Source organism: Cololabis saira, chromosome 2 (genome assembly GCF_033807715.1).
Source record: "Cololabis saira isolate AMF1-May2022 chromosome 2, fColSai1.1, whole genome shotgun sequence".
In the NCBI taxonomy this organism is placed as follows: Eukaryota; Metazoa; Chordata; class Actinopteri; order Beloniformes; family Belonidae; genus Cololabis; species Cololabis saira.
Genome location: NC_084588.1, coordinates 34,584,969 through 34,609,799, shown reverse-complemented (window position 1 = coordinate 34,609,799; position 24,831 = coordinate 34,584,969). Strand labels below are relative to the sequence as shown.

At 41.1% G+C, this 24,831-nt stretch overlaps 1 protein-coding gene across 6 annotated transcripts; it reads left to right on the top strand.

Annotated features, from left to right (window-relative positions):
- The first annotated feature begins 1,888 nt into the window (after window positions 1–1,888).
- Window positions 1,889–24,520, top strand: ppfibp2a (PPFIA binding protein 2a). Of its 6 annotated transcripts, none has more exons than XM_061744354.1 (22): window positions 2,715–3,183; window positions 5,937–6,023; window positions 6,829–6,942; window positions 8,686–8,817; window positions 11,151–11,447; window positions 11,706–11,798; window positions 13,310–13,421; window positions 14,244–14,305; window positions 16,381–16,459; window positions 16,602–16,726; window positions 16,835–16,902; window positions 16,990–17,050; window positions 19,177–19,345; window positions 20,186–20,327; window positions 21,138–21,263; window positions 21,381–21,531; window positions 21,732–21,843; window positions 21,990–22,078; window positions 22,200–22,322; window positions 22,652–22,777; window positions 23,521–23,709; window positions 23,811–24,520. In XM_061744354.1, the coding sequence occupies exons 1-22, from the start codon at window positions 3,136–3,138 to the stop codon at window positions 24,030–24,032; spliced, it is 2,727 nt and encodes a 908-aa protein (XP_061600338.1). In that variant the 5' UTR covers window positions 2,715–3,135; the 3' UTR covers window positions 24,033–24,520. The 6 variants fall into 6 exon arrangements, with proteins under 6 accessions (XP_061600382.1, XP_061600338.1, XP_061600346.1 ...); XM_061744362.1 differs by having other exon boundaries at window positions 2,717–3,183; window positions 19,177–19,318; XM_061744371.1 differs by lacking the exon at window positions 11,151–11,447 and having other exon boundaries at window positions 2,721–3,183.
- Window positions 24,521–24,831: the final 311 nt, after the last annotated feature.

The window sequence follows — 24,831 nt, the reverse complement described above, 5'->3', positions numbered from 1 at the left end:
TAATTCATTTTTCATTTATAAAATCCTGACTCACTTGGATGAAAAACACCCAAAGGCCTCAACATTCCCATCACCATACATACATATATTTTTTAGATTAATTTATTTTTCTTTCCCTTAATATATCAAAACCAATTCACTTTTCTTAAATAATTCCATGTTCACCTCATTCCTCCTCAAAATAACTGAACATACTGTAGACTTTCCTCTTTGTTAGGCTAAGTTAATCTCTAATGTGCACAACTGTCCAGCCAGTCTTGTTTACTGCAGCTACATTGTTCCTCGTGCAGCGTTGTTAATTATGTTCTCTCTCTCATCAGTGTCAAACAGAAGCTTGAACCTTGTAGTTCCATTGAAACTGCTGGTCCTGAACTGAATGGTAATTACTAATTTTTGACCTTTTTTTTTTGTTAATCACCTGACTAAAATTAACTTACCTTTTGGTGAACAAAAAACACAAAAAACAATAACAACAACAGCAAAGCAAACTATTCTAAATATGAAGTTTGGCCTCAAGTGCATAACAGAGCTGACAATGGGTGAAATGTCTGGTCACAAAATGAGAGGAGAGTTTAAACCCAAAAGCCACACTCAGGAGCTTATTTACTCGCGAGTCCCTCAGATGTCAGGAAGGCTGTTATATCTTTGCTGTAAAAGGATCCAAGTGTGACAAGCGCTGGGAGTAGACCCGTCCTTCTGATGAGCATCTTTCACGGCTAACACTCCGTTAGAAAGAGGATCTAGTAGCTGCTTTACAACAACGGCGTTTCCATGGCGTTGCATGCCAGCCACGTGTTGGAGGCTGCTTTGGACCAAATGGATGACATTATTGCTGGTAAGAGCTTCTGTTTCATTGTTGCAGTCTCAGGAGACTGCCCCGTTTGTAATTGCAGGCTTTCCTATAGACCGGGAGCAGCCGCATTACTTCTCTGCTACACACTCAACAACTGTATACATATGTTGCATAAGACAGTTTTCCTAAATATTACTTAAATTGCGGAAGATATTTGACAAATAAGAGACATATTTGAATGGAGTCAAAGTAGGGGGAAGTTACTGAAGAAAAAGGTTTGGTTTTCTCATCATTGATTGCTTTTGCACCTTCATTTCTCCCTGTTGGCTTACTACTGTCACGGAGGAACATGAGCTCTAACTCAGTCTCCAGAAACTTCCTTGCAAAGTTTTCTAGTCGAGGTGACACATTTTAGATGCTTCTCTTTTTCATAACCACAATAGTGTTGAAGCACAGACACAGAAGACAAAGAGCCAATAATAGCAGCCCAACTTCAGTTAGAAAATACACTACAACCAACAACAAAGCAAGTCACGCTCGATCAGAAATATTGTATATGTAAAGTCATATTACAAAATATGAACCCATCCACATTTGTAAAGTGCTGGATTACTGTGCCCTTTGATTTCACTACAAATAGCATGTATGAAGAGCACTTTTGCAGCTTAGACACGATGATTACAGTAACTACTGCGACAAGCTTAACCTTTAATTTGTGGATTCCAGAAACCACAGTCCAAATATGATGCTATTTCCATCCAGTATAGGCTTCACTGGAGCTGAACAGTGCCCTCAAGAGGACATTACTGGCACTGCTATTACTTCCCAGTCACAAGGCACTCACTTATTACTCAATTCTTTTCTAAGTAGGAATAAACAATAGTCACAAATTTAGATGAATGAAATAATGGGTATACTGTTTGAGTAAGTCATATGTTAAAAACAAACGTTGATTTCCTGTTGTCTTTCCTCAAGGCAAAATGGGGGAAGACCTGCTGAGAGCTCTGCAGTTAGGAAGCCAAGGTTGCCAATCTTCAGAGCAAAACCAGCAGCACCTCCCCCCACCGGTGGACTCTGATCTCCAGGTTCTTGAGTTGACTGAGGCCCTCAGGGCTGTGTTGGAGGCCCAGGAGAGTGAAGAAGAGCAGGCCGCTCTGAGGAAACAGGTCTCCAGTGATACAGCAAATGTTATACTAAAATGGCTGGAACGAGATGAGGTGAGTACTCCTCCTCTCACAATTGAAGGCTTTCTACGAGCACGCTTGGACGAATGATCACCATAACAGTGTTTTATAACACCCCGCAAATTTCATATCCACATCTAAAATATCCAAAGTCCTATTTGTGATAAAAGGTTCTGGTAGAGAATTGTGCTCATGCATACGCCATTAGCCTGTCACAGCCTAATACTACTGGGTCCATGAGTTTTATGGGTTGCATGATTTGGTGGTCTTTGATCCTGGTCATAAACTTCTAAAGGGCTGTTTTTTTTCTGTCTGCTAAGAAGTGAGCTGAAAGCAGGATCTATTGCGAATGGCACCAGTAATGAGAACCAGAGCTCCTGTTTAAAGTGCAAGCAGTCGCTCTGCATTTCCACTGTTGTTGTGTCTCTCTGGTCCTTCATTGCCTTGTCAGCAAAGGTAGTTTATTTGAGTTCTCCAAGTAAGCTATCCCAAGTGCTTGTCCTCATGCACTCTATCTCTTAGATTTTATTCTATATCAACTATGTTCTCACTTTCCCCTTTACTCTGCCCCCCTACCTCCCCCTTTGCGTGGCCTGCCCTGCTCCACATCTGACAAGCATGTGCTACAAAAAGTTTTCTCTCCCCTTTTCTCCTATGAGAAGCCTCACAAAATGAATTTGTCAGAGGGGGCTTGACACAGAAGCGGAGGGGAAGGACAGGAGAAAGGAAAGTGAAGGAAAAACACGGAGGGTCTTGATGAGACCCACTAACACGCAGAGATGTGCTGAACGCTGAAGCAGCTGGAGTATGTGTGCATGAGAGGGAAACAGAACGGGGCAGTTAAGAAGAAGTAGAAAAAAAGACGAGGGGGAGAAAAAAAAAAGAAAGAACGGGAGAACTGCCAACTGGCATACTTTGACTTATTCATCTCAGCTCTAAAAGTCTCAGGCAGCCCCAGACTGCCAACCACACGGACCAACATCTCTCCTGCACTCTACAACTGCAGTATGGGGTATCTGTAAAAGGAGGAGAGAGTGTGTGCAGCATACAGCTAGCAGCTGTTGTTTTGTTTTTGCTTTGAACTGTGTGTTCATCTCCCAGGGTGTGTGATAGTACAGGCTAAGTTCTCTTTGACTTTAAAAGCCATGGGCCTGCAGAATGGAGTATCATATTGATTTCTACAAACATTTTGCCTGGCTCAGAAAGGTAAGACATTCCCCACTTGCATGTCTGCTGCCTGTACCTTTACACCGCAGCACAGCTGCTATGCCTTTTCTTCACTTTGTTACTTCTCCACTATAATTACAGACGCCAGAGTAGATCATTTAGGAGGAAGACAAGATTTGTTTTTCATTTGCAGGGATGCTGCAGAGCATGAAACACGTGCATCCTGCTAAACACATGGTCCTCAAGGAGTGGAATGTTTTGGAAAAGTGGAACTTAAATCATTTTGTTTATTTAGGACATTTTTTGAGTACAGACATGCTTTTTTATTATTTTTATTATTTACTGCAGATGTTCTGCACATTCCACTTTTTATTTGTTTCTGGTTGTTGATTGAAAAGGACTTTAATCAAAGTTGATCGCTTTTCAATATAATTTCAGGCCCTATAGCAGTGGAACATTGTTTACCTCTCAAAGTGATTTTAAGTTTAAACTGTTGAGAAGAATGAAAGGATGTATATGATTGTTGTGGTCATTTTCTGCCACTTTGATCTTTAGGGGGTCTTTGTGCAGCCCCTACCTTTCTGTTACCATTAACAAGTGAGTCGTGTCCACTGCTTCCATTTGGTTTTAATATTTAAAGGCAGCTGGCAGGATATATGTGTCAGTGATTTTAAACATAATTTAATGAGATGCAATATTTCACCTGTGATATTACTATTCTTCAAAGTAGTGTGCAGAAGTACATTATTGCTTAAGTCTTTAAATACTAATAAAATACAACTTGTGTATCATGGGTTTACTTACAAAAGTAAAAAAAAACAGAAGTATACCAGATATCAAAAAAATATTATAACAGAAGAATAATTAATGAATAGATATATAAATAATACATTTGTAAATATGATAAATACTCATTTGTGGCAGTGCAATCTAATAAATGAGTAAACATCAGCCTTATATCCAGTACTACATGATCACTCCTGAACATCGGTGTCAGGAGGCCTTAGCCTTACTTAGAGATCAACTACATTATGTTTTGTCGATGCCCAATTTTTCCAATGTGTTCCCAAGAACTTGGGAAGAATATAGAAATATATCCCTCTATTCAGGTTTGAAACCAGTTCAGTCACTATAGTTTTTCAGCTAAACTGTTGGGTGTAGGGCTGCGACTAATGATTATTCTGGGAGTTGACGAGTCCGCCAAACATTCCTTTCGACTAGTCAGTGATAACGTACGTGAATGTTCATCAACCCAGGTCGTCAGATGATTGGATCACCATCAGCCTGTCATGAAGGTCTACACAAAGTCTGTTGATGGGCTCTAATTTGAGCAAGGTGTATGAGAGCAGAGCAACATCTAAAACGGACAGGACAGTGTTTCCTGAGGACCAGGGTTGAAGAACACTGACTTCTGACATGCCCTCCACATGCCTCATCATGCTGCTGATAAACTGTTCAGCAGCTCGTATGAACCAAGCCAACCAAACCAAGACTGTGGACAGCTTACTGCTGATTACAAAACAAAGTAAAATTGATCAATACCAGCCTCTTCTAAATAGCGGCGTTATAATGTTTAACTAAAAGTTTTGTTTGTGATCCAAATAACAGCAAATTGAACACATCATGATTCCTGTGTCTTATTTGCAAAAGAAGATGACCAAGCTAAGGACCTATTTTGGACTTGGAATTTTAAGCACTATTATGAGATACTAAATCTTAATACAGGTAACCAGGACACATGTGAAGGTATTAGCGTCAACAAGACTTGTTTGAACAGTCAGACTTGAGAAATCTTGGAGAATATGAGTGGCTTTAGGTTGCGGGTCTACTTTTTGTGATTGACCTTATGTCAGATGCTATATATATCTAAATAAGAATTCAATCATCGGATCTCTGAGAGTTCTGATCGTAACAAAAGGATGCACCGCTCCTTATGGCAAGAGGCAGCCCATTAGAGGAGCCCGTCAGCCGACAGGCTTGCCAGTAGATTCATACATTTGAAGGAGGTGTGGTCTTATCGGTGCCATGCCAGCCATCAGGATTCACCTAATCATTCAGCTAGTAGATGTGTTAAACAAAAGAAAAAAAAAGCCACACTTTGTTAATAAACCAGGAGAAGAAAAAACCCTTAGAGGCTCCACTTTTGCATTTGGGTGAGTAAAAATGACAGGATGGGTTTCCCTTTGTCGACATTGGACCCTGCGGCTGAAAGCTATTAAGTTTATATTCAAGTATTTCTCTGCTGAACCACATAGATTGGTGCTTCTTTAAAGTATTTTGAAAATATTGTTCAATAATACCTTAAGAATATTTTATTTCATATTATTTTGAGTATTTTGGTTATAACTATTTAAGACCTACTTTAAAACAGGTGCACTGGTTGGTTCATGACTATGAACGTTGAGTTACAGAATATTTCTCTGACTGGGGTCAACTAGAGCTGATGTGGATGTACTTTTCTTCTCTTATGACAATGAGGTAGCGCTGTGATTTCCCTGACAACACAGGCCAATATTCAGCTAACACTTTCTCACCCCCTAATCAGCTTGTGTAAATAGTTGTGCACAACTTTCAGAATTGGATTAGAACCTATAAACCTCTTACAGACTCCACACAGCGCTGATACTGAAATGTATTGTGCATCTACTGTATATATATATGTGTGTGTGTGTGTTTGCATTCATCTGTGTTTATGTGCCTGAGGCTGCAACAAAAGAAAATTGATCCACTGGGAAAATGTTCTGTAATAACAGCCTGCAAACAGGACTTAAGAGGTGACCTCTATTTTGCAGGAAAACCTCCGCACAAATGCTAATAGTGAGTCCTACCAGGAGCGGTTATCACGTCTGGAGGGAGACAAAGAGTCACTAATTCTGCAGGTTGGATTTTGTTTCAAGGATCTTGTCAAATGCTATGCAATTTTGTAAACAAAGCAGTCTGAAAGCAGGAATTGATTTCAAACAATGCCCATATCACGTAGCGGGGTTAGAGGAGAGAGGCGAGGACAGGAAAGGACAAAGGTGCATTGCAGAATTGCCTTGTAAATATTGTGTAATTGCTTCAGTCTCAGCGTCTAGGCGAGGCAGCAGTTAGAAATGTGGGTTAGGTGCTGTTACAACACCAGAATGTCTTGTTTCAATCTTGTTTTGTCTGTGACTTATATCTGTAGGTGTGTGTAGCAACTCTGAGAGAGTGTGTGGACAGGTTGGAACTAGCACCAGCAGTAGTAAGCACCCATGTTGGTGTGTGAGGGACAGCAGGTGCCCCATTAGTTTCTTCAGACTCCACAGAAAGCCTTTCCCTGGAAACCTTTCCCAGTAGGCTGGAGGGAGCTGCCTCTTAGCGTGAGATTAGCTGTTTTGAGGCTTAAAGTTTCAATGCAGAGCTCTTTTTTTAACCGCACGTGCTCTGCTGCTTGAGTTACTGAACCTTTTGCAAACACCAGCTAAAGGACAAAGAATCATTCCTTTAGTTAATAAAAGGAATATGTTAGTAAAAGTGAGCACCATTTAAATGAAAATAGTGGTCAATTAATAGTTTATTATGAGTAGCTTTTTAATTAAAGGGAATTGCTGCACCCAGCGCAGACTGTAATTACGAGGGTGGAGTTGAAAAGAAATGATGGTTTAACGGTCTATGATTTGTTTCTCTAACGTCTCTGTTCACATGTACAAATGTAATCAGGTGAGCGTGCTGACAGACCAGGTGGAGGCTCAGGGAGTGAAGATCAGCGACCTAGAGAGTTCTTTGGTGGAGCATCAGCACAAACTCAGCTGCACAGAAGAGATGCTACAGCAGGTACTCGGCTTCACTGACCGCAGATTAAGCTGAATTGTTTAAACAAGACAAGATGATCTCTATCAGTGCCACATGCTCTGTGTTTTCCTGGACCAAGGCTAGGAAAGTCTGACTTTCACTAGCAGAAATGCAAAACTGCTCCATCACTATTATTGTTCATTAAAACAAAGAGAGAAAAAAAGAATTGGGACAGGGCCCCTGATCGTCCATTTATCTTTTTAATATAGCTTCTTCTGCGGGACCACGTTTTTTCTCATGAGCTGGAGAATGTTACCCAGGATGCTTCCTGGAAGGAAATTCCTTTTCAAGATTCCAGCGGTGGCTGGAGATTACCTTGACAACCAAAATATTTGGGATGATCAGACTCATTCCAGGATAGATTTTGTTTCAGAGAGTATGTCTGGTTCATGCAGGGCCAGACTAGTCTGTCTTTGCAGGAGACTGCTGCATAATAAGCTGTGCCGCCCCCCCACCCACCCCCTGACCCCCACCTCTCACCCCACCGCCGCCGCCATCCACCTGCAGACACCATAGCTCCGGTGCAGGCTTCTGCAGAGAAGGAAAGACAGGAGGATAACAGAAGGAGGGAGAAAAGAGCAGATGAGGAGGGGTGGAATAGCTGTAAAAGGTGAAGAGGTGGGAGGGAGGAAGAGATGGGTGGTGCTTCTTTAAGAACGGGGCGTGCTTGTCATCTTTCAGTTGTTTGCTTTAGATTTCTCATCAGAAACTTTATACTGAATGGAATGGATGTCTAAAAGCTTAACTTCCTGAAACTGAAACACGCCTGAAACCACCGTATCCATGAGGGGAACACATGGTTTGCTGCTGGCAGACACTGGACGATCAACCAGGTATTGATTCTAAATCTTATGCTGGGACCCTTATAGCCGAGTTGACTGTTTCTGAGTGTTTTGGCACATTTCTGAATTAGATTTGTAACTTCTGCTCTTATTTGAAAAGCTGTATGCGTGGACTTTATTAAAGTACAGCCAGCACTGGGTTTTTGGATACATGGTCATTATGAGGCTTTGGAACTAAGCTGTAAATCTCTTCCTGGTGACAAAGCTCTAATATTTTCCATGCACACTCTAGAAGAAGCCCAGATATTTTCCAAAAGCCAGAGGTTGACACGGTTGTATCCATGTGTACACTTTGATGCATAATTTCTGGATGTTAAGTGATTCAGCACCTGGTTGGCATTTAGAAAAATGTGTAATACATCTGCCTGCATGGTCTGGTTTAATTGTGAAAGATGACAGCCTTTCAGGGTAGATTTACCAGAACTATTTGGCTTTAATCTCCCTCACCACCTGGTTTGATTGGCAGCCGTTTATGTATACGCAACAGGGAAATGCACCTGTCTAAATTATTTTGACGCTCCGTTTATGAATGTTTTGCATGCTTTTTCCCCCCCTCTCTCACCCCTCCCTCCCCTCTGCAATGTACTTTGAGTGAGCTGTGAAATAGACATTATAAATAGTGGTCATGGGTTGTGTATATTTAGCCACTCAAACAGCTTCTGAAACCAGCAGGGTTTGTGTGAGGGGACTTACATTTCAGAGCCGGTAGCTTGCTGAGCCTCATACTCAATGCTGCCTTTGTAAAGTAAGTATTGTGCCTTGTGTATAGATGATGGGATAATGTATTTGTGTGTGTCTGTGTGTTGATTTGGGCTCCCGCTGTGTGTGTGTGTGTGTGTGTGTGTGTGTGTGTGTGTGTGTGTGTATGTGTTGTGGATGACAGGAGGTCCTGCATAGAACGTCACTGGAGAGCCAGAAGCTGAATCTTTTGGGGGAGGTGTCCTACCTGAAACTGAAGCTGGCAGATATGGAGGGAAAGCAGGGCCACGGTGCTGAAAAGCAGCACAAAGCCGAGGTTAGACTTCTCTCTTGCTGTACATTATGTGTCCGTGCTTGTGCTGTCATTCCTTGTTTTAAATATAATGTGTATTGGTCAAAATTTTGCTATTGGCATGACTTGACTTAAGACTTTCTTCATTTTCATTTCAAGCAAAAGATCCAACTTCAGCGCTGTCAGTATTTTCACTGTCAAAAGAATTGCAATTACCTCATTTCTATGCACAAATTCCTTGCATGCAAGTGACCTAGGGGTTAAACCCAGTCACATTTTAGAGAGTGTAGTTACTGTACATAGATGACAGCAGTTTCACTATAAAGGCTCAACAACAGCTGCATTAGTGCAAACACTGAGCAAAACAGTTGCATCCCCATATCAGCCTGTTAAAGTCCTATGTTTTGCATTTTGATGATATATGTTTTTAATAACTGCCTTTTCGAAGGCTAGGACGTGGAAAACAATGCCAAAATGGGATTTTATAACATTAAAAACCAAGTTTGAGAGCCATCCAACTTCTCTGTCGATCACTTTTGGTTAGGGAATGAAAAGCTCTCTCAGTTGACGTCTCAGAGCCAGAGTCATCAACCGAAACAGTTTAGGACACAGAACCAAAGGCCGTGCATGTGACTCAGCATTCACAACGCTGTGTCACAGTTACATGAGAGAAAGTGAAGGAAAAGGCATGCAAAATAGATGGTTAGAGTTAGATGATGATAAATGCATGATTGGGGTTTGGTATAAAAAATGTGGTTTGGCTCGCCTGCTGGTAAATACATGGTTACAACTTGGCATCATCTTGTGGAAGTGCTGCTGTACATGAAACAATACGGGAAATGTGACTTTTGACTACTACATTTTGGACATGTGGATTATTCTATGGATTCAAACATTTTGCTTTCATCCCCTTTCTTTTGACGAGTACTTTGTTTTCACTGAGCGCTGCAAAGACACGTTAGTTTAAATCCTCAGGAGCTTCACTTTCATCCCAGTCCCTGGAAATGTGAACACATCACTGCCAGGAATGGCGAGGGTACACACAAAAATACGCTTTGTGTTCGAATGGCTCGCACTCCACTGTCAGCTGCTGACTTTTCTGTGGATCTATGAACAGTTTTTGAACGGATGGATGGAGGGAAAGATTCAGCAAAACCCTGGCTTTGTTGTTCCTGGGCAGTCTACAAGAAAAAGAATGTGTCCAGGAGGTTTAAATTTTTTTTATTGTCTCTCTAAACTGGATCATATATTTGCTTAAGACTGATGTGTTAGGTTACCAGCAGAACTCCTTGGCACTTGGTGACCACTAGAAAGAGAAAACAGAACCTTCAGCAGACAGGATGCCATGATGTATGTAGTTACTTTAAAAACACTGCTGGTCAAAGAGTCTTTGTGTCCTCACGTTGAAATATTTCAGGCCTGGAAGAGCTTTCGTACAGGATGACAGGCCAATTCTGAGTGTGTGTAGGCTTCAGCTCAGTTTTTACTTTTTTCATTGATGGTGGCAGGTAAAAGTTAAATATGTCATTTTTCATAAAAAGCCGCTCTGTCCTAAGTAATATGACCAGAATCTTCCTGCAGAATCATTTCAATATGATTGAATTTCATGCAGATTTGTAATTTGAATTGAAATACTAGAATGTCCTTGTGTGTGTAACAAATTCTTTAAAAAAAAAGAACAAAAAAAAAAAACTATCTTCAACTGCTTTCACTGAGTGTCTGAGGGAACGAAAACAAAACATTCTGGTTTTATCACTTTACTCTCTCCACGTGCCGCCTCATTGACACAAACAGGTCCACATGCACACACAGACACACACACACACCCACCCACACACACATACAGACAAAACATGTGGAGGGATCATGGCCATGGAGCCAGTAAGCTCATGTTTAAATTTAGCCGCAGAGGCGCTCCATATCATCTGTCATATCCGCTGTACCAGAGCCCGGGTGAGACTTCCTCTGTCCACAGTCATAGCATAACTCGGCTGCTTTTCAAACTCCCCCAGGGCAGAGATCTAAGCAAGAATCCCACTGGCCACTGTTAAAATAACCATTCACCGAGATTAAAACGTTATTTAGCTCACCATCATGGACGGTTTGTGTCATAAGAAACAGCTTTGTCAGACCTGACGGTGTACATGTCAGGGCTCTGAGTTTCTGATGCATGAGAGCGCTGGATTTAAATTATAACATAAAGTGACATCAAGATAAAAAGAGGAGACATAAAAACGTTTTTTTTTTAATGATTTACACAAATACAAACTCACTCCTTCTCCACATTGTCACTTTTTTCCCGGCTTTCTTAACAATTTTTTTCCCATTTTTGTTTTCTCCCCCACTGTGTCTGCCAGACTGTAGTGAATTTCATTAGTGAGCTGCAGGAGCAGATGTGTCAGTTTCAGAAGGAGATCAATAGCAAGATCCGGGAGAAAAAAGCCTTGGAGACGCCGGCTGACAGCGGGCTTCCAGTGGCGTGCCCCGCTGAGTCCACCGAGGGCCAGGGCTCAAACCACGAGGCGTGTTGTGACAAAACCTCAGGGGAGATGCACAAGCTAGAGGAGGCATCAGACGGGCCTGATGGGAACACACACAGCCCGAGAGAGGGTAGCTCAGATGCAGAGCGACGGTGCCGCTGCGGAGGAGAAAGTGTAGGCAAAGCTTGCCTGCATGGTGTCTAATGTGCACAGCATGGGTTTGGCTCAGTTTGTTGTGTGATCCACAGCTGCAGATGGAAATGAAGCATTCACTGAATATCCGAAATTGACATGTTGTGGATCAACGTGTGACACAAAAAGTGCATTTCACACATTTTAACACTGCGTGTTGTATGAAAGAATAATAGGCATGTTTAGTTTGATCAGTTTCATGTCAAATTAACTACTTTTTCTCTCCCCTCCTTTTTGTAGATCTTACTGAAGGAACTCAGGACCCTCAAGGACAAAGTGGAGCACCTGGAGGATCAGAAACTACAGTATGAGAAGAAACTTAAAGCAACAAAGGTAAAATGACGTGCATGGCTTGTGGACTTTGCTATACGCCATCAGTGCCCAAATTCCACTGCTAACTGTCCGCTCAACTTTCCTAAACGCTGTCCAATTCGATGTTCCAGCCAGTTAAGTGAGTCATTTTCTTCTGCACAAGTTCTCTCATTTTCAGACACCTATGTTTTCTTAGGACGTCTGACTCTGCTCTCTATTTTAAAGTGTGGTAGAAATAGACTTAATACTAGCCTTGTCTTTTTTAATGAACTCTTACTTTGGCATGATTCCTTGGCATTTACTTTCTTCTTTTTCTCTTTCTCTCAACCAGTGCCCTCTGTTATGATTGTTATATGATTTCACTGGTTCCTCTATTCTGTCTTCCTGTTGGCCATTTCCAGGACCAAAACATATATGTTTATGTGTATTACAAAGGTTTAATGATGCTAATATACTAGTTCACTTTAATTAGCAAACTAAACTTGGACATGGTGATATGCAGTTTAGAAAAAGAGAGAGAGAAAAAGAAAAAGATGTGTTGTAAACTGCATGCATTTTATCAGCATGGCTCCATTATAAAGTAGCTCGATGGCTAAAAGGATCTGCCTGCAGTTCAGGCCTGTCTCCCAACTCCCAACGTCATCAAAGGATGAGCCCTGCTGTTTAATAGCAGTAAAACAAGTATATGGAAACAGTTTCTCTTCAGAATTATAGCAGCTGGTCTCATCAGTGTCTGAATCCTTCAAAAGAGTTGATTGAAGTTTGTAACAGGGTGGTAAATGTGCCCCTGTGCCAACAATTGGAGAAACATGTCACCAAATTCACAAATGAGCCTTTTTATAGAAGCAGTTTTAGACATTTTAGTTTAAAGCATAAATATTCTATACTGTATTATTGTAAAATTTTAAATACATAAATAAAAAAATAAATAAAATGTGTGTGTGTGTGTGTGTGTTTGTATATACATATATATATGTGTATATATATATATATATATATATATATATATATATATATATATATATATATATTCTTCATTGCAGCACACTGACGCATTGTCCGTTACATAATCCTGAATTTAAGCCTGAATATAACTTAACGAAAATAACTAATTCCCTGTCTTGTTTGACCTGACTTGGCCAAATAAACATGATTCTGATCTGTGTTCCTCCTGTAACTTGCTTAGCAAACCATAAAAACTGAACAGATTTGGCCGAACATTACATTTCTTTTCTTTGTTGTGGTGTTTCATGTATAGTAAATATTATAAAAAAGATAATAAAAAACGTATAAAGTGACATATGTATGTATATATATATATATATATATATATATATATATATATATATATATATATACATACATACATGGCCTTTTAGTTGTGTTTTAGACTATGTATTTTATTATTATTAAATTACTACGTTATTTTCTTTTTTTTTCTGACATACACAATGGTGTAGTTGTGAGTGTTTATGCAGATGTGCTGGCATGAGCAGTGAGCAGAACTGTCCTCTCTGCTGAACCCTCCACAGGCAGAGATCAGCAGCCTGCAGCAGCTCCTGCTCAGTAAGAACGCGGAGATCGAGAGCTTGCACACTCAGCTGTTAACCAGGCCCTGTTTAACCAGCGAGAGCTCAGACAGAGGTAAACAAAGCAGCCGTGCACCTTCCAACCCTCCATAACCCCTGCGCCTGGGGGACACAGTTTGTTTATTTTCATGAACAAATGTGGGAAGAGTTTGACTTGGCCATTTCTAAACTGCCTCATCAAAGGTTTCTGTGTCCGTCTCCCTCTCTCTCTCAGAGGAGATGCACAGGAAGAGACTAAACACCAAGCGTAAGACTCCTGCAGTACCTAATGAAAATAATTTAAAACCCAAGGGCCACATCTGCTATTACTCTTTCATTTATTTCCTTTCTACATAGATGTCACTTTCTTTTATAATTCTTTATTTATTGCCATCCTTAATGTATCTCTCCTTTATTACTTCTGTCTGCTCGGAGGGGAGCAGCTTGACAATCATCAGCTGGTATCTAAAGTTACTGAATGCATTATCTCACTTTCCTTTGCCTTTTTTTGTTTGATTTATGGATGAGTGAAGAAACAGCGCCTTGTTTGACTCTTTAATGCTTTTAGTGATAGATGCTCGTCTAGGGTTATCTCTCTATATGATCATTGTCGTTTACTCGAAATGCTGGCTGAGTTCCTTCTGTCGTTACTAGCAAAGTGTCTGTAGTAATACGTAAAACTGCTATGACAAAACCCATGAAGAGTGTGTCAAAAGAATCATCAAAAGATGTGATTCCTTTTGAGAAATATTTCTTCAACACGCTGGCATCTATGTTCACCTCCGACTTTTCTCGATAACCATATTCCTCTGAGCATGTGTAGGGAAAATGCAAATGTTTCCAGCATGAGCAGCTATTTTATACAGGTTAAAGAACAGTGTGGGGTTTCTCCTCGTAGATCAAGAGCTGCAGAGACTGAGGAGTGGAATGAAGTCACTGATAGCTGCCAATGATGAAAAGGTAAGGCCCAATCTCAGTACTCCCCCTACTTTTCTTCACTCGCCCTTCTTTTCTTCCCTAACCCCTAAAAAAGAAGGGGGAGATTTTAGGGCACTTGAGATCTAGGCACTTGGCCCAGGTGCCTGTCCCATTTCTCCTACTCCCCCTCGTTTTCATCCCTAACCTGATCAGGAAGCAGAGAGCCAAAAGCTGTTTTAATTTCAGCTTTAGCACTGTTAATATGGCACTTTATTAAAGGAGCTTGAGGCTCCTTTTAAGAAATTAGACTCTCTAGCGCCACCCTTCACCACGACGGCCGTTGGGGGTACTGCAGCCAACAGTGAAGCCGGCACGGGAGAACGGGGAGAACGCACATGCAGCGTCATGTGACGTCACATCCGCAGCCCAGCGCGGGAAATTCGGGACCGAATTGCAGCACATTTTGCAGCACACAGCCTGTTCAAGGCAAAGGAGAGATACACTAGAGGAATCATTCTTTTGGGTTTGGAACGCTTCATCTGACATTATTACTAGAAAACTTAAAATGTATATGGATTTTTTTCATAAATCCTGCCACAATCCGGCCTCAAGCTCCTTTAAGTTTTAATATTTTTTCAGGTATAAAGGTAACCTTAAGATCCGCAACCGGGGCTCAGTTTATCCAAATAACGCCTGTTAAGAAATTTGACCCGATGTTTTCGGAGATGAGAAGAGCCGCCGCCCCCGGGGAGCAGCCTCAGCTCACAGCCCGAGAAGAGACGTATCCGCTGGGTCAAGCTGCTGCGTCGTCCCGGGAGAGAAACTCTCTCCTGGGACGCAGCTCTGTTGAGAATTACGCTGGCTGAAATAAATCATTTAGGAAGATGTTGGTTTAATAGATGAAATCTAACAGTTGTAGCTACGCCTGTTAAGAAATTTGCTCCGAAATTTAGAGATTTCTGTCTGCCGGCTCCGGAGTTTAGGTCTGCGTTAAATAGACGCAGCCTAAGGCGTAGCTTACGTAACCTACGGCGTCGCTTACGTAGGTTATGTAACCATATTTCGGCGCGATCTTACCGAACAACGGACAAAAAAGGGATTATGTACATTCACTGAGTGAATATTATGAAAGTAAAATATTGGTTTGTGCCGAGAAATGTAATCAAAATGCATTTTTATGCAGAAACTAACTCAAAATATTGATTTTATTCCCAAAAAAATAAGAAACGTCCGCCATGTTTTTTTTTTTTTATTCAGTCCGCAAATGACGACGAAAAGCATTCTGGGAAATTTTCATACCCCCTCGCTCGCCAAGTGAGCATCTGCAAACCCTCGATTTGAAGGGGCTATTCTCAGCCCCTAGCCCTCGTTATGCCCCCTCCCCCTAGGTGAAAAGAGGAATTGGGACACCACTACCTTCACGGGAACGCGCAAAAGTTAGGGTTAGTGAAGAAAACGAGGGTGAGGGGGAGTATTGGGACGCAGCCTAAGTCATGGTTGGGTGAAAATATATTGTCTTTCTGTTCAAATCAGCTGTGTTTGATCATGCAAACATTAGAGCATGTGTGGTCATTCTTTTACTGTTTATAATGTGGTTGGTATATGGCTCGGAACCTTCATCAGTGCTGTTTAAAACCATTTTTAAACTCTGTTATTTCTGAGAGCCACCACCCTGCAGCCATGTGTTGCACAAAGGGTCTTTTGTATGCTCCCATCCACAGTGTCTTGGACTCTAAGTTCTTGCAGACATGGGCCTAAATGTGGCACGCTGGCGAGCGCACACGTGCATACACACCCCAAGGCCATTTCAGGCATAGCCACACTTAAGCTGGCCTCGCTCTGCTGAGCCTAATTTTGGACTGAGATGTACTAAGGCAACCATGGCGAAACCAGGCACAGGCACCACTTCAAAAACACTCCTCGTGCAGCTGGTTACCACAACTAAGGCTTCTACCCAGGCCTGTGTCAGTCCCCTCCCTACTTTGATGTAAAGACCATGTGGTGGAAGGCGAACGCTGGAATGGCAGCAAAGTGAAGCTGGTAGTCCATATGTTTAAGCTTCGATTTAAAAAATCCTCATTTGGATTCACTGACCTCTCACCTCTTGTTTTCTGCAGGACCGACGTATTGAGGAGCTCACTCTGCTTCTTAATCAGTGCAGACAATTCAGAGAGGTCACTCACACATCAAGGCAAGGTAATCTGCTCCTTCACCTCTAATTATTATCATTATTTTTGTTATTATTATTATTACCTGGCAGATTTTATATGAACAGAGCAGCTGTGTTTAGATTGATTCCTCCTGCAGACAAAAAAAGGACTTCTTTTTGTTGCTGTAGCTCCCTCTGCTGTTCAGTCATTGTCAAACGGCCGCAGTCCATCAGTCAGCAGTGAGGAAGGCATGCAGGTGCTGATGAAGAACGCCGACTCTGCCAGTGCAAAATCTGATGATGTGAAGTCTGAAGTGGGTACAAATAAGTTGGGATCATCTCAGTCTCTTCAATATGTCCATGAAAGTGATTCCAAGGTTTCCAAACAATTCTAAGGAGATATATTTCTTTCACTGTCACAGGTTTCAACAAACAGCCATTCCTCCCAACCAGCATCTCTGTCCTCAGTTGTGAAAGACAGTGACTCCAGGTAGAGAAGAAGCTCTTAGCCAGAGGATGACCCCACTATCTCTTAGCTGGCTTTTTTTAATGGATTGTGTGTGTTTTTTCTGAACAGAACCGAGCCAGAGACTTTATCAACTAGTTCGAATGACATAACAAGCGGACATTCACCAAAGGTATCTTTATACACTGTTAACACATTTTTCATTTAATGAACGCAGTCATGTACAACCTGGTACCCCACTCTGTAAATACTATGTTGCTTTTTTTCCCTTTGTATGTGTGTACACGCTCACACACAAACACGATCTGTGAGTAAAAGCATAATAAAGTAATCTCATCACAGTGGCTATTAGTATTAAAGGGAAAGTTCGGTTTTTTACAACCTGGACCTTATTTCTGGCATTTTTTATGGTCGTATACTCACCCAGGCAAGTTTGGTGTCATTTGGAGTCCTTCGGAAGATATTAGGGGGTTTTTTGCGAGCCGCTTCTCCATATAACGGTAGTGAACGGGGCACAGCGGGACACAGACGATGCAGCGTCTAAATAACACATGATTGCCGCGAAACTCGTTCATTTCTTTTATGACTTCTTTTATTTTATTTGTGTGTGTAACAAATAAATCAGTTTTTAAACAAGACCTCTGAACTCATGACGTCATCTCTGTGCGCGCGTCCCGGACACAGCTCCGTGTACAGCTGGAGTTCGCTCTTGTTAGTTTACTGTTAGTTATTTGAAACATGTCTGAATATTTGTCAAATTCTGAGGTTGGGGACGACGACTTTGAATATGATGGACGTGACATCCTTACCGTTTTGAGCCAGAGTATACGGCTGAAGAGCTCACTGAACGGAGGACAGAGTGCGCGCACAGAGATGACGTCATGAGTTCAGAGGTCTTGTTTACAAACTGATTTATTTGTTACACACACAGCCCCGGATGTAGACAACAGGTCCTGGAAGCAGATCTAGTGATTCATAAAAGAAATGAAGAGTTTCGCGGCAATCATGTGTTATTTAGACGCTGCTTCGTCTGTGTCCCGCTGTGCCCTCATGCGCTACCGTTATATGGAGAAGTGGCTCGCAAAAAAAACCCTAATATCTTCCGAAGGACTCCAAATGACACCAAACTTGCCTGAGTGAGTATACGACCATAAAAAATGCCAGAAATAAGGTCCAGGTTGTAAAAAACCGAACTTTCCCTTTAAGACTAGACATTGATGGATAACACAAGGCAAAGTATCTACAAGGCATGTCAAGGCAACCCTCCCCACCCACCCCCCAAAAGAAAGCAATGGTCACAAAGAGACATTGTTGTACTTCACTCTTCAAGTACTTTTAAAAACTTTCTATAATGACAAAGGTTACCGACAAGTAATTAATCATCCGCTTCCATGTCAGACCATTAAAATAAAATTACCAAATAAAACTCAAGATATACATGTCATGCCCAAATGAACATGTTAAACACTAAGTTCATGTCAGAAGGTTGACCGGTACCAGTTGCCAGGACCAACCTGGGGGCCTTGCAGTCACTCAGGCAACCATGAATTAATCTGTACCCCGGCATATTCTGCAGGGAAATGTGAGGTCATCTGTCTGACTACTAAAACTTGGTTGAAATAAGGTGATAATAATAATAATAATAATAATAATAATAATAATAATAATAATAATAATAATAATAATAATAATAATAATAATAATAATAATAATAATAATAATACCAAAGCTACAGCCAAATTACTGAATGTAGGTTTTTGAAATAGGCTGTGCAGAGTTCAGGCTGAAATGCTGTGGTGGGAACCTAATAAAGGTGTGCAAAAGTGAATGCCCAAAAGCCTCAATGAACTGGAACAATTTGGTGAAGACGAATGGGCCAAAAGGATGTGAGAGGCTCATAAAAGTAATACAGGAAATGACTACTTGAAGATATTGCTGCTAAAGGTGGATCTACAAACTAATTAATCATGGCGATACTGAGTATTGCCTTTATTATTATTATTTTTTTCTTTTTGGCTCAATTTCTGTTAAACAAATAATAAGATGGTGAAAGACGCTGTATGTTGTTGTTCTTCTGAGGTTAATTTTAGGCAGAGGCCCACAGAGGACTAAAAGAGGGGCCATTCATTTCTGTCCATGGCTGTATAATCATAAGGTTTCCATCTTAAATTATCTGCAGGTTAAAAGCTACTCTATTTTGCCTTCCATCAGAGTATATCCTCTAATTTATGTATTTATTTATGTTTTTAATGATTTGATGTAAATCAACTGCTATTTCTATTTGTGTTGCTTTTGAAGAGTGTTCTTGGGGACAGCAGCAGAAGTCCAACTCTGCCAGTAAATTCCTCGCTGCTGGAACAGAACGGGCTCGGAGACAGCAGCACGGAAACCCCGAGCCAAAGATCTCCAGATGGTAGCGAGGATGGAGACTCCAGCCAAAGTAAATCCACAAATACAGCTTCACAGGGTAATTTATGACATGATAGCGTGCTTTAATGACCCTCGGTGCACCGTAGGATCAGTCAGTAGCCCAGTAATTCCCATGAGGAGAGGCCGGATTCATATTTGAAGCTGTAACCGCCCTTCTTTGACCAGACAACCACTGCATGTTTGATCACAGCTAATTGCAGAAGCTCCTGACAGAGCAGATGGATCATGGGATAGGCCTTGTAACCCAACACACCCTCTCTCTTGCCCTGACTGACCACATTCATCTCAGTCCCACCCTTCAACACCGAGGCTGACCACTTTTAACCGGGGCCCCACCCTGACGTCTCTGCGCTGCAGCTGGCACCGACCGTAGACTTTTATCACAGAGATCACACCTTGTAAAATGTAGCTTGGATCCTTTTCTTCCTCACGGGGCATTAACTAATGATTTATTTCCTGAATTCAACGGTCTTTAACCTCCAATGAATAGAACACTGTGAAAAGCCAGACCACTACATTTCTGCTGTAATGTTCTGTTTGTTATGCAAAATGGGAAGATGAAGAAGTAAAAAAGGCTTTCCATGGCTCTGTTTTCAGTCGCCATCATTATCGAGATTTTGTCTTTAACGCTGCCTTAACTACAGGGAACAGTTAGTTCTGTTCATACATATCATCAATCAAAAGCGTGTTATTTGGCACGATCACAGTGGGGCTTTGTCTGCTCACATTATTGTGACTGTTTTCAACTACACAATTACTGTGGTGAGATACTGCAGAGTCTATCGGGCCGTCTAAACTGCAGTCAAACAATTTGAATGTTCTTTTTTGTTCTTTTTTGTCCCCGGTAATTAACTGTGGTTTGTGAAACCTCATGCAGGAAAGCTGGAGCAATCTGATGACGGCACATCCAGCGATAACTCTCCTGTTCAGTGTGGGGCGCAAACACAACCTGGCCAGCGAGGCGTGGGCTCTCCGGAGTACATGAAGAATAACAGGAGCTTCAAGAGACTCTGGGGGAAGTGAGTGCAGGGATGCACACCAGTGCATCGACAAAGCGGCGCATCGACATAGATGATCAATGCACAAGAAAAAAAGAAAGAAAGCAGTGCTTTTGATTTGAGAAAGAAGGAAAACATGAATCAAGTTCTCCTCTTTCATCTACTTGTATTTCCCCTAATTTACATCGGTTTCAGTGCCATATTAAATTACACTGTTGCATTTTCTTTTAGCAATAAAAGAAAAAAAAAGCAGATATAACCATTATAGTATTAATCACAGCCAGCCAACTCATGCTGCAATGGGCACATATACTTTACTGCTGCTATTATAACGTGCCCACATAGACTGTGTCTATGCTGAGATACTGGGGAGAGAAGAGCAAAAACCTGAGCCCCTTGATGCATGCTGGGAGGGGTGGTGAAGTCTTTCAGCTGCAAACTTGGCAGTTGTGCATCAGTCGGGAAGCCAGAGATGGGCAGCGATGGTTTTGCTCCTTTTAATAGATTAGTGAAAGGGTGGGTGTCATTGGAACGACTCCCAGAGAGGCGTCTATGCGAGGCAAACTGATGCTCAACTTATCTTCCTCGACTGGCTTGTAGGTGTTCTATTTAGAAAAAGATAGTCAAAGTCATTATTATTTTTATTATATTAATATTTAAATATTAAATATTATATAATATATTATTTTAATATTATATTTAATATTTTATTATATTATTTTTATTATTATTTATATTTTATTTATTAGAAAAAAATGTGTGTGTTTTGATTAATTTAGTTTAAGAAAAAAGTTGCGCCTTTTTATCCAAAGTTTACTGTCATCCAAACAGACTTCGAAGAACCCAGTCTGGAGGCTTCCAAGCATCAGATCCAGATGGCGGCCAGTTTAGAAGAGGCGGCCTGCGCGCGACGGCAGGACCCAGACTGACCCGAACCCCTGAATCTGACTCTGCACGGTAAAATCTATTGAGGCTGCCATTTATTCATTTATTTAACTACTAATAGTGTTCTTAGTTGTTGTTTATTTGAACACCTGCAATAACATATTGTCTTTGGCCCCTTTTTGCTGTCAGTGATATGAATATTCCATTCAGCCAATGGTCCAAGGAGCAGGTGTGCGGCTGGTTAGAGGACTACGGACTGGGCCAATATGTCAATCTCACAAGGCAGTGGGTTGAAAATGGCCAGACGCTTTTGTCCGCCACGCCACAGGATTTTGAGAAGGTTAGAAAATAAAACCCTACAGCTAAAACTAGACACGACTAAAACTGAAACTCAAGACCTACAGATTATAAACTGAAGTTCTATGTTTAATTTTTACTTCCAATGGAGTTAAGGTTATGCAAGTAAATTGAAGTGTGTGCAGCTGAAAGAGGAATTCTACCCTGATGTTGTGTTGTAAGGAACGTTTTCTCTGAGTTCAGGAGATGGGCATGAAGCATCCGCTGCACAGGAAGAAGCTGCAGCTTGGTCTGAGGGCGTTCACCACCAAGGTCATAGAGAAGTCCTCAGAGCTGGACTACATCTGGGTCACTCGTAAGAATCTATCTCAGTGGATAACTTCTCAAACAGCGCTTTCTTATTTGAGTCCGCTCTTTAAATATAGTGGAGCCTCTTGTACCTTAAAGCAAGGTTTAGTTTAATTTGTGAAGTTCATTCATGCCTGCTTTTCTCTGATCTAGGCTGGTTGGATGATATTGGTTTGCCTCAGTATAAAGACCAGTTCCATGAAGCTCGAGTGGATGGCCGCATGATACAATATCTTACAGTGGTAAGACTGAATTCTGCATGTACATACATTTCAGATACAACTAAAAACCGTACAAAATGTTTACCACTGTTATACTTTTGCTTATTTTTCATCACTGTCCACTCTCTCTCTGTCCACTCAGAATGATCTCCTGACTCTAAAGGTCACCAGTCAGCTTCACCATCTCAGTGTTAAATGTGCCATCCATGTCCTCCACGCAAATAAGTTCAACCCAAACTGTCTGCGGCGCAGACCAGGCGAGGAGGTAGGCCAGCATGTAAAGCTAAGGTTAAGATTTGAATTAACACTGATGAGATAACACATCACAGACAGTCAAAATTGTCTTATGTATTTTTCTAAAGTTATACTGCTGTTAAATGTTAAATGTTAAACAGATGTGATTATATAATGTCACCACAAGGGGGCAGCAGATCGATTTTAAATATTTTGGGACATTTTGACTTTTCCTGCCATGCAGTTACCATTATCATCTTTTAAGGGTGTTTATACGTTAATTTATTTGTGGACATCAGATAAACGGTCAAATAACTAAAAGTATAATAGAAGGAAGTCTTTTTGTTGTCTTGCCCTCAGAAACAGCCCTCTCCCTCAGAGGTGGTGCAGTGGTCAAACCACCGCGTCATGGAGTGGTTAAGAGCAGTTGATCTTGCTGAATATGCTCCTAATCTACGGGGTAGCGGTGTTCACGGAGGCCTGATTGTGAGTACTGTAAATAATGAGCATGCCTGGACTGTGATACGGTCACATCAATGTTTTTTGATTTAGGGATGTTTAGACTGAAGAATGCCATCTCGTGCACTGCATAAACATACCGGCTCACATACACGACACTCAAATTCATGGGTGAAACAGGCATTTAGAGGTTTTCTTAATCAAAACTGCCATGTAAATATACTCTATTCAAAAGTAAATTCTATTTAATGTATTGTTAGTAATTGCATCATATAAAAAGGCAGCTCCTACAACAAATCCTAACGATATGAAATGTGACTCCAATCATGTAAAGTAGTGTGAAGCTATAAAAGTTGGAAGCTGCCAATTTATTCTTAGCAATATTATGTGAAGTAAAACTGTATGAAATCTTCATCTAAAAGTTACAATTATCTAAAGCTGTCATATAAATCACACATAGTTGTACGAAATCTGATAATTAATGCAATGTAAGCATAAAAGAGGATAAAATGGTCAAGCAGGGATTCAGCTAAAAGCTCTACTGCTTAACATTTTGCGGATCTCTTGGCAGTCACGAGTGTAGAGTCATGCATACATCTTTTTTTTCTTTAACTTAACTACTTTAGAGCAAGAAAGTAGCTTGAAGATTTTTACCACTAGACTGTGTCACGATATACTACACGCTTAACCTTTATGTGAGACACTTGAGCAAACGCGTTCAGTTATTTTCCACCATCCTAAGTGTATTCTCTCCTTGTGCTCTTTCATAGATCCTAGAGCCTCGCTTCAGCTCAGAGACTTTGGCCCTACTCTTGAACATTCCTCCACAGAAGACCTTGCTCCGCCGTCACCTGGCCACCGCCTTCGCCGCCCTGGTTGGGCACCAAGCCATGCAGGAGAAGCGAGAGTATGGCAACGCCACGGGCCACGTGCCCCTCACCACCACTGCAAAAGTGAAAGTAAGCGCCATCAAAATCAATCAGTCTGAATATTCTGCAGATGTTGCAGCAGCATAACATCAGAATAGTTTATTAACCATTTGTCACTTTTGCGTTTCCAGCCAAAGAAGCTGGGCTTCACCCAATTTAGTCATCTCAGAAAGAGGAAACCTGATGAATCTGCAGACTACATCTGCCCAACAGACAGCGGAGCACTTACAGTGAATGGAGTTTCTCGCCTGCCCTCCGCAGCGCACAGAGGCCTCAGCCCGTCTTTGGAGAGACAAGTTGAGAAGTGGGAACCGGTGGGGGCAAAAGCTCTAACTAATGGGCCCAAACATTAGTGTAATTAAAAAAAAAAGCAAAAAAAAACCTTCTCACCCTCAGCTACTCTGTTAGTGAATTTGTAAATCAGTGAAATATTTAATGTTGTTATCGACGTACAATGCATGTATGGGATGATTTGCCGGATGGGCTGCAAAGATGCAGCGTTTGTGTAGAATAGATGATTTAATTGCCGTTTAATCAAATGTTGCATGAACAATATCCATCTCAGATCTGGAATGATTGATGATTTTGTTTGAAATGTTTGATGAAAGCTGCTCTCTGCATTCCTTTTATGGTTGGATTCCAAAGCTGATCTTCTGCTTTAAAATGTCATTTTATCGACCGAAACTCTTGTAGGACTTTCTTGTATATTGGGAGTGTTTGTACAGCATAATAATTGACACCAGCTACATAATGATGGATATTTCATTTATTTTCTGAATTTTGATTCTTGACATATATGCAGTTTTCTGCACTTTCGAATAAAGCTTGTATATAAATGAGATTCTCCAAATGGAGTGTTGCCTTATTTCCCTATGTCATGGTGCATAAGCCTAGTCCGAAATTTTGTTTTAGCTCAATTTAGGTATAGGAAATGTATTAATTTACTAAAACTAGAGTTCTTTAATTATTTATTTACATTTCAGGCAGATTATTTCCTTCATGTTAGCAACACACAGAGTCTTTAAGTTCACCTATTCACATTTTTGCATGGTGTCATTACACCCGTCCAGCGTTGCGCGAGGATTCCTAATATTATGGAAACAGTTTACTTCCAGAGAATACTAGCAGTTGATTCCAGTGTTGTTTTCGTCA

What these genes read in the sequence shown, in the direction of transcription:
- ppfibp2a (XM_061744354.1), top strand. Translation starts at nt 3,136, where the DNA reads ATGGAGTATCATATTGATTTCTACAAACATTTTGCCTGGCTCAGAAAG. An exon ending in GCCGCTGCGGAGGAGAAAGT is followed by an intron (nt 11,448 to 11,705) that starts GTAGGCAAAGCT and finishes TCCTTTTTGTAG; the next exon opens with ATCTTACTGAAGGAACTCAG. An exon ending in GTGTTCACGGAGGCCTGATT is followed by an intron (nt 22,778 to 23,520) that starts GTGAGTACTGTA and finishes GCTCTTTCATAG; the next exon opens with ATCCTAGAGCCTCGCTTCAG.